This window comes from Plasmodium inui (assembly GCF_000524495.1).
Source record: "Plasmodium inui San Antonio 1 unplaced genomic scaffold supercont1.2, whole genome shotgun sequence".
NCBI classification, from domain to species: domain Eukaryota; phylum Apicomplexa; class Aconoidasida; order Haemosporida; family Plasmodiidae; genus Plasmodium; species Plasmodium inui.
This window is the reverse complement of record NW_008481836.1, coordinates 241,874-256,019: the sequence shown is the minus strand read 5'-3', so window position 1 is coordinate 256,019 and position 14,146 is coordinate 241,874. Positions and strand designations below refer to the sequence as shown.

The window sequence follows — 14,146 nt, the reverse complement described above, 5'->3', positions numbered from 1 at the left end:
TTCTTCGTCTCACAACTAGAAAAAGAATATTCAGGGAAAATCTTTAAAAATGGGAAGAAGTAGATCTGTTCCTGGGTGAGAGGAACCGTCGCTATGCATTTTTCGAAAATGAAATGAGGTCGCCAGGAGACCCTTTACTCGTCTATTTGATCACTCATTTGTGTACTTGTGTGTTTTCTCGTTTATTTCCTTTTCCTTCCACTTTTAGGAGATTAAAACGTGCAGCGGTTTCCATCACGAGAAGGGCGAAAAAAGAGGGAAAGTGAATAAAATGCATTCATCGAAAGGGGAACTGATGGAATGTACGCCTTTCATGTGCACTGATAATGAGCCCCCCCCGCCGCTTTTTTCGTCTTCCTCCTCTTCCTTTACGAAATGGGTACTACCGTTCGAGGGATATGTCTTTCTACGCATCTGCAGAGAATACCAGCGTGTTATCGAGGGCAGCCATGTCAAGTGATTTCTTTGCACGTTGTTTTTGTCCGATCACTCTGCTTGTTCTTTTTGTTCGTTCTTTTTGCTCGATCGTTTTGCTGGATCATTGTGAACGTTGTTTCTGCACCTTTCTTTTCAAACAATGTGATAACTCTTAACCATATATGTTAAAAAAAAAGAACTTGCATAAAAAAAAAAAATCAATAGCGTTTATGTTTTCAAATCGGTAAGTGAAAGTGCAATTTTTCTTTTTGCCCCCTTTTTACAGAATAATTCTGAATAATACATTTTTTTTTTTTTTTTTTTTTTTACTTTTTTTCTTTTTTTTTTAAAACCATTTGGCTGTGTTAACAAATGGTTAAGTGGTTTACAAGTGGGGTGTTCCTCCTCAATTCGGATGCCTCAAACTGTGCGCCCTCACGTGTGTGTATAATTTCTCCTTGATATGTTTTGTCTTAAGGGGGGAGAAGAATCACAATGGGAAATATTTTGCACCGCGGGATTGTCTATCCCAAGGTGTAAATACATTTTAAAAAAGAAAAAAAACTAGAGCTAATAAATACATTCAGTGAAATGGTTATATGGCGTGGTGTGGTAGTTACACCCCTTGATTGTTTCTCACCCCCCTGGGCACTTTCCTTTATTGCAGCCCCCGAGGGTTCTTGTACATTATACAATTCTTAGACATTTATTGAGAAAGATTGAATCACATATCTACACCCTCTGCTTCTCAAGAGAACGGTCTGATCATTTATCGCGCGTGGCGCACAATCGGATTTATTAAAGAGGGAGTCACCCCCGTGTGTGTCTTATGGGACGGACCTCTCACCGAGGTTAAGGAAAGCAAATTGGATAGGAAAAAAAAATTCAAGGAAAATTTTAAACTCGCATACGTATATATACACAGTATGTGCACATAGAATACATACGAACTGGAGTAATATGTTTGTATTCGATGTGGAGAAGTATGTATGTTGTGCGCACTTATTAGAATAAACAAATAGAAATAAAAAGTGGCATTAAAAAAAAAAAAAAAAAAAGGGGTAAAAAGGGGGAAAAAATTGAAGACTCATCGTTTTAAAAAAAAAATTATAGAAAATAAAATGTTACAATAATGTTGCAAAACTCTTTTTAAAAAATCAGGGTGTGCATAGGGAGGTACATCTATCTTTCATGCTCGTCGTGCTGGTCACACATACACCTTTGTTACTTTCCCCATCTTTTTTATTTTTTTTATTTTGCTCTAACGGGTGTGTCGTGGCTACGGGGGTAAACCGCGCACAGGGGTAAAGAGAAGAAGTGAGAAAAGCAGAAAAAAGAAAAGCCCAAGGAGTGAAAAAGGGGGAAAATACGGGAACCTGGTAACTATACACGGCACCCTAGACATGTAGGCTATGTGCATTAATTTTATCATCCAACTCCACGCAGGTTGGCCCGCGCACGGACACATACATATATACATACATGTTTGCACACTTCCACACATAGAAACATAAATGTACTATTGGGGAAATCCCCCCTGTATGAGAAGACAACGTTAGGGAAGGAGAGACCAAAGGAAACGATTTTTCACTAGTATAAGCGGGCCTCACCCCTCTTACTTCTCCACCAAATTTCGAAGGCCAACAGTTATTTCCTCCTCCAAAGCCTTGAAATACTTTTTAAAATACTCATCTGAATTTTTTGGAGATTCAAATTTCATGTGGGTAATTTTATTTATAGTAGGTCTCAAGGTGTTGTAAATGGAGCCCCATCCGATTTTCCTCTCTCGTGAGTCATATTCTTGTAAAGTCCTCAAACACTGAGCATAAAAATGACAAATAATTTTCATCATACCGACGGTTTTTTGCAAAGGGCACATATAATCATAATCACTAAAAGCATTTTGTTGGAGGAAATCTTCTCTAATAATTTTGGCTACTTCCATGACGACTTTTTGATCTTCCGATAGGGAGTCCTTTCCAACGAGCTGGACTATATCATTTAAGTCACTCTCCTGTTGCAGTATGTCACTTATTTTTTGTCTTAATGACAAGAAGTCTTGGTCGAAATTGTCGAAATATTGCTCCAGTTGCCTTACGTATTTGGAGAAAGATGTGGACCAATTAACAGAGGGGAAATGTTTCCTTTGTGCTAATTTTTTATCTAACCCCCAGAAGGCTTGCACGATGGACATGGTTGCTGTGGTTACTGGGTCTGAGAAATCCCCTCCTGGTGGGGATACTGCACCTACGATGGTGATGGAACCCGTTCGAGATGGAGACCCAATACATTTTACTTTCCCTGCTCGTTCGTAGAAGGAAGCTAATCTGGCACCAAGGTATGCTGGGTACCCACTATCTGCAGGCATTTCTGCTAAACGCCCGGAAATCTCTCTTAAAGCTTCAGCCCATCTGCTCGTACTATCCGCCATCATAGTAGCGTTATACCCCATGTCACGAAAATATTCACATAGGGTTATGCCAGTGTATATACTTGCCTCCCTTGCTGCGACAGGCATGTTCGAAGTGTTGGCCACTAAACATGTTCTCTGCATAATGCCAACATCTTCATTATCCACCTTGGTTGTTAATTCAGGAAATTCGGATAAAATTTCAGCCATTTCGTTTCCTCTTTCTCCACACCCTACATAGATAATTACTTCACTGTTTGAATATTTTGACAAGGCCTGAGAAACACACGTCTTTCCACACCCGAATGCTCCAGGAATGGCACAAGTGCCTCCCAAGACGGTGGGGAATAAAGAGTCTAAGACTCGTTGTCCTGTTAGTAGTAAAGTGTCACCAGTTACCTTCTCTAAGACTGGTCTTGGATCTCTAACTGGCCAAAGGTGAGACAACCCATAGGTGTATTTTTTCCCCTGATATTCCAGCTCAAATATTTTATCCTTCAAAGTGTACGAACCGTCTGGAGCAATGTACGTCACTCGACCCTTTGCATTTGGGGGTGCCATAATTCTGTGTTCTTTAAATAATTTATTCTCATCTACATAGCCGAATATATCTCCACCTGTGATGATGTCATTTATTTTTACTTTTTTATCTGCATAAAATTGCCACTGCTTTTCGTGATCTAATGACGTCATGTCGATTCCTTTGAAAATGTAGACATCTCCACACACATTAGCGATTCTTTCCAGTGGTCTCTGGATCCCATCATATATATTGTCCAGTATTCCTGGGCCTAATTCTACTGACAAAGCATTGCCCGTCTTGGTTACTGGGTCTCCAACAGATAGCCCTGACGTGTCTTCATACACCTGTATATATGCATGGTTCCCTTCTAATCGGATAATTTCTCCCACTAATTTGTTCCATCCGACTTTGGCTAACTCGTACATCCTCGTCCCGCTCATGTTCTCCGCAATGACAAGTGAACCCGCCACTTTGTAGACAATTCCGGGTTCTTCATTTTCGGCCGACGGCTTCGTCATTTTTCAGTTTAGAGGAGTGAAATGGATGGGCTATTCTCCGATGTCCAGAAGTGGGGACGTTCACTCAAAAGGTGAGTCCTGCGCGTGGGGCCTTTTTCTCCCTATGCCAATAAGTTTCCCAATGGCACGAGAAACCAGCTTTTGCGCAGGATAAAAGGTGATGCGCAAGATGGGGAAGGCGGGCCTCTTGAGGGGGTATGTCCAAAGGCGCTAACGCAGAAGCGTACTAAATGGTGCAAAAAAGGAATGCAGGGAGAAGGGAAAAAAAAAAAGGCATTCACATTGACACGTACTGGCGCTGATTCATACTCAGATTTGTACTCATACAATTGCGCGCATTATTTTGCATACATTAAAATTTACAAAGACCAGGGAGGGTGAATTCACGAGCGTTTGTCGGCCGGGTTTTGCTCTCGTGAAGTCAAAGGTTGAATTAACTTCCTCGAAAGGTTATCAATTGCGAGGGGCCTTCTTAGGCGAACTGTGTTTCAGTTTTGTTAATTTATTCTGCCGCTTCAAACTGCCATTTGTTGCTAATAGCTGCGGATTGCTGCTAGTTACTGCTATTGCTGCAATTACTGCTATTGCTGCAATTACTGCTACTTGCTGCTATTACTACTGCTAGTGCTTCTATTCATGCCATGCTTTCTTGGCTTGGCTCCTTTTCGTGTGGCAAATGGCTGATAGCCGAAACGCACGTATGCGAGCTGGCCTCAAGTGGGCTGTGGGGCGGCCAAATTGTGTAATTGTGTGTTTTTCTTCCGTTCGCCAATTCGTATGCGATCTCGTTGGCAATAGAATGCTGCGACAATTATTACGCGCTTGAAGCTTTAAGCATTTACACCTTTACGTAGTCGTATTTTTCTTTTTTGTCATGAAGCGCGTAATCATTTACGTGTTTTAGGAAACGATCTCATTCCCCCTATCATCCACATGAGAACTCTGCTTTTTTTTTTTTTTTCTCAATGCGGTAATTCAAAAAATTTCGCGGCTCATAAAAAGAAAAGTCATTTTCAGCTATACCCATAAAGTGGTTTTTCCTCTTTTTTGGGAAAGCATTGCAAAATAGGCCACTTGGAATACTCTTAATGGAAGCATCGTTAGTCTATTTTTTCCCTACCCAGGTAGTAACATTTTTTTTCCCCTTTTTTTTTTTTTTCTTTTTGTGCCTTTCACCTTTTGGCAAATTTAAAATAGCGGAGAGCATGTACTTACGGTACTATTACGTGTATCTGCGTGTAGAAGGATAAGAAAGCGCAATGAGATTGTACATGTTTGGGCAAACTCTTCCGTTTAGCTATACGGGTGAATTGAATCCATGCAGCAGGAGGCGTAAAAAATGGCCTTTCTAGTTTCACACCACGGTGAAGAATGTATAGCCTTTTCCAATGTTTGTGTTAAGGGGCGCACTGTTATATGCATTGCATTTATCTGGCGAAGCACCCACACGTGCTAGACGCTATATTGACTAAAAACGTTGATGATGCTACTTTTTCTTGTGGTATTTCCACAAGGCTGTTCCCATCGTTAGATGGCGCTGATCCGAGAAAAAGGAAGGGGCATTACCTTTAAAATACACTTCCGTCCTGTTTTATGGGAAGTATGGAACTAGTGGGAAAATTCCCATATGCGCAATGCGTGTATATGAATGCACATGTATGAACGCACGACACATAGTTGTGTTTCCGTAGGAAGAGAGTTACTGCTTTGACAAACTAAACGCTCGGGAAATGGGGAAAAGATTCCTAAACGCATTCCTACGGATAGTGTGCATGAAATCTCAGCATGTGTGTGTGTACCTCATATCAATTAAAGAGCATTGCACAAAAAATGGAAAATATAATGGCGATTATAGTGGCGATTATAATGGAGAGTATAATGGCAGTTATGTTTGGTCACGTGTATAGCTTTTTTCGCAGAAAAGGGGAATGAAGGGATGGCACTGCGTTTGGTACATTTTTCATAAAGGTGTGCCTTCATTGTGATTCTTTTCTGTTCCATTTGTTGATTCGGCTACCTCTTCTCGGTTTGCACGTGTAAACGGAGCAGTTTTGTTCGTTTTTATGCTAATCGATCATTTGTGTAGTTGAGTGAGCAAATTCTTTTAATATGGACATCTGAGGAGTTACATCCCGCGCGCATGGTAACGGAGCGGAATGCTCTTAGCCTGTTTTGTAGAACGACCATTTCTCATATTTAAAGAGAGCGGTAGGAAAAAGCCGCCTTGACAATACGTGTTGGGAGTGAAGCCGTATGGGATGGCGGTACCTCTTTCTTGTTCCAAGGGAAGGTGCGAAAAGGTTGGATGGCCACATACGTACGAAAGAGGTACACATAGAGGCAGAGGAGTATAAGTTTAAATGCCCCCGCTTAGTAGAAGCGCTGGTTTGCATCACTCCGCAGAGGTGTGGGGATTGGGACTGACCTGCATCCAGCTCGATTCGCTGTTTGTGAAAACCACCCCAGCGATCATCACAGTTGGACGTATAAATCGCCCTTCAGGTGAAAGGACTCCATTCTCCTTCGCACTAACCAACGCACAGACAGATAAAGGTGGTAAAAGGGGGATATCCTCCTCTTCACGATAAGCACGTGAACAACAAGGAGTAGCACTCGGCCCGCCTGTCAGAGATTTTCCAGTGCTATCGCCACAACCGTCGTAACACCTCACCGAAGTTAACTTCACCTACTGCAAGGAGGGGGTCCTCCCGCAAGCAAAACGAGCTAATCACCTCCATCCGTTTAGGGCCGCGCTTTGAATACTTTAAAAGTAAAACATTTTAGTGTTTACATGTGAGTCGTTTTGTTCTTTTAGATGTTTGTGTCTGCGTTACCCTCCTGGGTGGCGTGCACAGCCAGGCGCACGGGGGAAAAGGGGGCGTACGTGTGCAGGAATGGCTGCACTCATGTTTGTTCGAACGCATGTTCGCGCGTGCAATGGCATGTATGTTTGTGTGCTTATATGTTTGTCATCTTAAGTGTTTGTGCGCATAGATGTCCTGTGCTCACGTGTCTTTGCGCTTATATGATTGTGCGATTAGATGTTTATATATATTTTTTCTTTTCCTTGTCCCGCCGCACACGGGAAGAATGAACTTCGTATGTCAGAAAGCACCTCCAGCAGATAAACATATATGTATATATACATATTTGTAGACATACACATGTGTAGATATTCATATGTGTAGACATAGATATGTGCAGGCGGGCGATTTTACAACTTGTTGGTGAGCCTTAACAAGTACTCCTTCAAATTGTTGGAGATGTTTTCCATGGCGAGCATTCGGTTCATTTCGTTGAGCATCATGCCTTGTCGTTTCTGGTCAAGCTTGTTCCACAACTTGAAGGGGTCGCACAGTTGCGTGGCTACCATGGGATTAAACTTATCGACCTTCATAATGATGTCTGCCATCATTTTGTATCCCTTGCCAGATATGTCATTGAAGTATCTTAAGTTGTAAGTGAATGGAAGGTACACGGCTCTGATTTCATTAGGATTTTTACTATCCTTTAGTACTTCCGTTTCTAGCTTCTTAATAATGTCGTAAATATCTTTTCTATCCGATCTGGAAACGGTCTTTAACCATTCTTGAAGTAGCAACTCATCATCCTTTGATTGGTTGTAGGTCTTTTCGTACAGTTCGAAATATTTGTCGTAGTATGCTGATACAGCTAAGCTGGATAGCCAATTGGAAGGATAAGGCGATTTGGAGTGTTCCATAATTTGGTCCAACATATTTGGGTATTTAGCTCTACTTAATAGGGTCAATAAGGTGTTCCTTAATTTTCTCATATTCAATTGCTCAAAATCGACGTAAGATTCATCTACGAAGTGTGTCATGTCGTCCGCTTTGGCTTGAATTGACTTAAAGATCTGAAAGTACAGATCACTAAGCTTGTCACTCAACTGTTTGTAAATAAAATCTTTCGTATCTGCCAACACATCTGTGTCTACATTCTTAATATAGTTTATAATGAATCGGTCCCTTGGGAGGGTTATAATGTACGATTTGAAACCAGCATCCGCATGAGGATCTTCCATCAGGTATTTAATCGCATTAATGAAGTCTTCACTTAGGGGGGTTAAGTTTGGCTTCTCGGCAGACTTCTGTTTGTTTTCTGTTTTGGCTTGTAGCAACTCTTGATAATTCTTTAGAATCTGCTTCATGTAGAGATCTACACATACGTTATATCGTACAAATGCATCTGTGTCGTACTTGAGGAGTAGGATCCTTTCTACGTCGGTTAAGTTGTCCTTAATATATACAGGTGCGCTAAATCCTCTGAAAAGAGATGGGATCGGTTTCTCATTCACATTGTTAAAAATAAATTTCTCTTTGTCTTTCTTAAATTCTAGGGTTACTTCTGGAATGACTTCTTGTCCATTGTGCGGATTAATGAAACCAACTCGAATGGGAATAAAGAGGGCCTTCTTTTCCTTCTGGTTTGGATCTGGATTGGTGACCTGCGTAACTTCTATTACGAATTCTTTCTTACCCGCATCGTAAGAATATTCTGCAGTTACGTGTGGAGTTCCACTTTGTGAGAACCATAATAGGTACTGATCTAAGTTGGCTGTTTTGTCTGCTTTTTTGAGTTTGTACGCCTCAGTCATTGCATCGTTGAAATCTTCACAGGTTGCTGTGCCTCCGTCGTTTTTCTTAATGTATATATCCATACCTTTCTTGTAATACTCGTCTCCTAAAATAGTTTGGTACATTCTCATGACTTCACTTCCTTTATCATACACAGTCGTGGTATAGAAGTTCTCCATGCTGACATACGATTCGGGTCTAATGGGGTGTGCCAGTGGGGACGAGTCTTCCAAAAATTGCACGCTTCTTAGGATATCTACGTGATCTAAACGGAAGGTAGCCGTTTTGGTCGTCTGTTCGGAGAATAAATTTTCCCTATGGACGGTCAACCCTTCCTTAAGAGTTAGCTGAAACCAATCTCTTAGCGTAACTCGGTTTCCGGTATAGTTGTGGAAATATTCGTGGCCAACGACGGTTAAAATTCTTTCAAAGGAAAAATCTATAGAATTCTTCTTAGATGCTAACAACGAGTTAGCGTTAAAAATGTTGAGACCTTTGTTTTCCATGGCACCGACATTGAAGTCAGAGACAGCTACGAGGTTGAGTCGGGACAAATCGTACTCTAGTCCAAAATAATCTTCGTCAAATTTCATGGCTTTCTTTAGGCATTCTAGAGCCCATTTCAATTTCGAAACGTATTTCTCTTCACTGAATACATATAATTCCACATTTTTTTTGGAAAACTTGGTGACGTAATTATCACTTAGGTGCTTTAAATCTCCAGCGACTACAGCGAATAGATAACAGGGTTTCAAGTGTGGATCGTTAAACCTCGCTCCATGTCTTCCTCCTGGAATTTCAAACTCATTTAACTTATCACCATTGCTTAAAAGTACAGGATACTTCTCCTTATCTGCAGTAATCGTTACGTCGTATTTGGCCATCATGTCTGGTCTGTCAATGAAGAAGGTGATTCTTCGGAATCCAGTAGCTTCACACTGGGACACTATAATATTCTTCGATTTGTACAAACCAGTCAAAGCATAATTTGTCTCAGGATGGATGATAACTTCAGATGCGAAAGTGAACTTGCCCTTTGGAATAAACTTCGAATAGATGGTCAAAAATTCATTGTCGTATTTGTAGTGTTCTCCTGCTATCAATTTGTTACTGTCAATCGATATTTCTTTAATTTCTAAGCTGACACCATCGAATATGAGATCTTCTCCTCCGTAACGTTCGCTGAGTTTCATATCCAAGGTGGACCTCACAGATGTTTCATTGTCAAATATGTTGATGTTTAGAGTCACATTGTCGATGATAAATCCACTTGGTTTGTAATCCTTCCTGTAGTGTATTTTGGGTTCATTCTTTCCCCCGTTTCCGCTTCCATTATTGTTATTTTCACTTCCTTCCAGGGTGGAAGTTGCTCCAGTAGTCAATGCAGCGTTGGTAGAGTCCGATACGTTGGACGGTCCTTCGCTCTGGTCAATTCCCTTCATGCGCTTATCCTGTGCAGATATGCCACTAGCACCTTGGTTGTCCCCTTTGGATGCGTCCCCTGTTCCGGGTCTCTTCTTATCCTGGTTTGCTGTTACGCTCATTTTCGTGCTGTCACTATGGTTGTTCTCACTCATCAATCTGTTTTGTATGATGTAGGAGGGTAGAGGCGACCTCTTCCCCTTCTGCTTCACACCTGTGAACAGATTCCTTCGAAACAAGTCGAGGCTGACAAGATTTGGTAACTGCAATTGGTAAATCAGTGAGGATAGGCTGATCAATGCCTTGGCCCTAGCACTTGTTTTGTTTACATGAATTCCACTTAGCACGCGAGAGATAATGCCGCATGAGTTTTTTCGACAGCTCTTACTAATCATGCATGTATTTGGGTAATCGACGGGGGTATAATTTGCTAGCGCTACTAATATCGCTATGAAAAGAAAATATAAGTTTAGCATCTTTTTTCTTATCATTTTGGATAAAGAGAAAAAAAAAAAAAATATGTATATATATATATAAATTTCAAATAAAACAAACAAAGAAATTAAAAAAGTTTTTAATTTTTTTAAAATGTTTCTACTGCCGTTCCCTGCTCTGGGTCCGTGCGGGGGGGCGGTTGCAGGATTCACAGTGGGCGCAGGGGTGTATACGAATGCGCCGAGGGGACAACAATGAGAGGGAGCCACAAATATATATAAATATGTATGAAAGGATATATATATATATAAGCGTATATTATTTGTATATGTGTATATCTATATGTATATAAATAAATATATATATTATATATGCACGTGCTCGCCTTTAAATACGGTACGCGTTTGCTTGTGCCCTTTTCCTATTTTTGCATGGAGCAAAAATCCGCGCGTATGTAAAAGTATTGCTCACGTAAACGCCACTTCTTCATTCGTACATGTACAACCCAAGTGCGTATGCTAACAGCGGTATCGGCGTATGGGGGGAATAAAATAAATACTTTAAACGCTCACTGGGGAGGTGAACTTGGTGAGGAAATCTTAATAACAACGTATATAGCAGCGAACGCAGGATGAATATAGGAGCCGTCAAATGCAAGATCGTATCGTGAACCCTTACGACTTGTAGGAAAGGTGGCATACATACACCACGTGCACCGTGGAAGCTATACACTTTGGCTATTCCCCCCGTTGGGCGCGACGACTGCTGTTGCCACTGCTGCGGATCGAATATGCTCTTAACGTAGGCGTGCACTGGTATATTTTCTATAGTATCCTTCTATATATATTTTAACTGTACATAACTATATATATATAAATAAATATATACATATATATTATAGATATTACATATATATTACATATATGTACATATGTATATATCCTTTTTTTTTTTTTTTTTTTTTTTTTTTGCGCTCGTTTCTCCTTCGCGTTGTACGATTTTTCCTCCAAAAGGAAGCTATTTCACTTTTCCACTGCTAAAGAAGTTCATCACCCACAATGCAACAACGCGCCAATTCCTGTCAGTAAAATTAGTCATGTGTAAAACATATGTACTTATATATGCCGTAATCGTGGACATACAAATAAATACATAAAGCTAAATTCTCACATGAAACGAGAACTTGGGATTTAAAACTTACACTTCTGGCATGTGTAAAAACTCATTGGAGAAAAAAATGCTGTTGGTTGTAAATCAGAGTTGGTTCGATTAACTGTTTTCAAAAAAGAAAAAAACATCTTTAAAAAAAAAAAAAAAAAATATTTTCAAAGGGGTATTTAAAATGTAAATTAAAATGAATCGAATTAATCAATCCAATCAATGGAGTTAATCAAGTCAACCCAATCAATCCAATCGGCTGAATCGGTTGAATCAATTCTGTGACAGGAAATTAAGGCAAATTTAAGTGACGCGATTTAAATGAAAATCGCACACCTCTCCGCAATCGGCCAGCATGCAAAAACGTAGCATTTCACGTTAATCACAAGAGGACATGACGTGACGAGTGTGAAATTCGGTTCATGGAATCACATGGAGCGGTTACAAATTAGCAAACGTTCGACATTCAGAGGAAGAGAAAACAGGGGTGTCGTTTCACTGGTCATGGGTGACGGGGTCTTCCTTTCACGTTGAGTTAATTGATCTGCGTGCTTTGCACATACGTTTATACACTTATTTATTTAACAATTTATGTGCAGAAAAAGGAAAACGTTGCTTCCTTTTTTGCTTTTTTTTTTTTTTTAATTTGAAGTCGCCATTCATGCCCTTCTACTTATGTATCCGTTTTGCGACGGTTTTGCAGTCTTGCTAATTACCTCTCAAATGACGCCTTCTCTGTTCGTTACGTGTTCACCAATTTCATGCTTTAGTATCTGACGCTTGTATAGAAGAGGCTCGATTAAATGGAGTAATCACGAGCTCATGTCATTCGTTACTTTTATCGTAACTTCAATGCGGCGCGTTTGGTGTCCACGTGGCGATAATGGAGGTGCGAGCAGGGCTTACACGTAGGAGTTATCTTTACACAGAAATGGAAAAAAAATATATATATAGAAATATATCTATATACACACATTAAATAATAAAGATGAGTTGCTTCTTAAGAAGGATTTTTTTTTAAAATAAATTCCATCCTTTTTTTCTTTTTTTTTTTTCCTTTGGGTGCTCTTTACATTCACGCCATTTAAAACACGTTTTATTTTTTTCCCTTCAACGGGAGCTTGTGACGTAGATGCACGTATCGTTCCTTCTTAGGCTGTAGATTACTCCTTCAGTTGTGCTAATCGCGGGCGTTGCTTATCCGGGTGATATGCTGGCTCCGCGTTATTTACTCGGCCGCTTTTACACGTTTGACGGTTTGTACACGTTTGACGGTTTGTACACGTTTGACGGTTTTTACACGTTTGACCGTTTCCACCCATCTGCTTGCTTAATTTTGTTCACGAGCTTGCGCCGATAAGAAAACTGGTTCACCTATCATTTCGTGTAAACAACGATTTTAAACACGTCGCGTGAGCAAATGTGGTCATTTTTCTTTTATTGTTCGCTTCAAATCTTTTTGCCATTATTTGAGGCACAACCATTTGTTAATGATTAAGTGGCAAAAAAAAAAAAAAGGAAAAAAAAAAGGTGATACTGGCATTATTCACATACCCCTTCGCGGCAACATTTTTAATTCGTCATTTAAAAAAAAGCAGAAAGGCTGCTTTAACGATCGTGAAATATGCGTAGAAACAGAAAAAACGAAACAACAGAAAAGCAAAATAGCGTAAGTGGTGTTTTTTGTGTGTACTTAACTATCCATTCGTTTTTATAAACATGTGGCCATATTCACAACATTGTCATGACTATTAAGGAGAAACCATTTTAAAAACAGAAAAAATCCTTTTTTTTTTTTTTTTCTCCTTTAGCCCCCTTGCTGGCAACTGGAAATTTCAAGTGTGTAACTTTCTTTGCAAAATGCTCCTTTTTTCGAGTACGTGGAACATGCGTTGCATCGCTTCATTTAAGCTAAACGTAGCTGTCGGATCTGAGGAAAGGGGTGGAGAGCTTTATGGTATACTTATGAGGTGGCGTCGGAAAGGAAGCCTCGCGACTGACCGATCAATGTACAACTAAATGAGGACGTAAAAAATGTATACAGCACATACTGGGTATATAATGTGTATGTGTACCCGTGACGCATCACATAATTTAAAGGAGCGAGGATGAGTAACCCTAATGGTTACTTTTTCCTTCTCGAAGGGTTCGAGTTAAAACTCTAGAAATTAAATATGAGTCATTTCGCATCGCTAAAAAGTTGTTACTCCAGTGCGTTTTTTAAAAAAAGGGCATCTCGGTTATAGTACAATTACAAACGTGGTGATATCAGTGAGTCATACCTTTGGTCCATCTTCATCCATGGGGAAATTTGTTATGGTCGGGAGAAAGCATAATTTTTCTGCCTAATTAAGCAGCATTTCCACTCTGTCACGTATACCTAGTAGAACATTCACAAAATGGCTACGGATTGGGGGCGTCATAACTTCCAATTTGAAGTGCTCTCATGCTTCATGGCGAACTAAGCGGGAGTAACAGCTCAACGTAGCGGATCCACATTGGGGAAGGGGAATAATATAAAGTGATGTATTCGTATGTTTGTGAGCGAATCTGCTTCAAATTTACCCTTTGGGGGGACGTACAAACTGGTCAGCCATTGTGAATTCCGCCGGGAGTGCCACTGCCGTTCGAGGAATTTTCGTGTACCGCTCTGAATCCCATTTTAACC

General features: G+C 40.3%; 2 protein-coding genes across 2 annotated transcripts; both read right to left on the bottom strand.

Annotated features, from left to right (window-relative positions):
* Nucleotides 1–2,032: 2,032 nt before the first annotated feature.
* On the bottom strand, nt 2,033–3,868 carry C922_00494 (V-type proton ATPase catalytic subunit A; the record flags this gene model as incomplete). Its single annotated transcript, XM_008816110.1, has 1 exon — nt 2,033–3,868. The coding sequence occupies one exon, from the start codon at nt 3,866–3,868 to the stop codon at nt 2,033–2,035; it is 1,836 nt and encodes a 611-aa protein (XP_008814332.1).
* A 3,214-nt stretch (nt 3,869–7,082) lies between these two features.
* C922_00493 (M1 family aminopeptidase) lies at nt 7,083–10,376 on the bottom strand (the record flags this gene model as incomplete). Its single annotated transcript, XM_008816109.1, has 1 exon — nt 7,083–10,376. The coding sequence occupies one exon, from the start codon at nt 10,374–10,376 to the stop codon at nt 7,083–7,085; it is 3,294 nt and encodes a 1,097-aa protein (XP_008814331.1).
* Nucleotides 10,377–14,146: the final 3,770 nt, after the last annotated feature.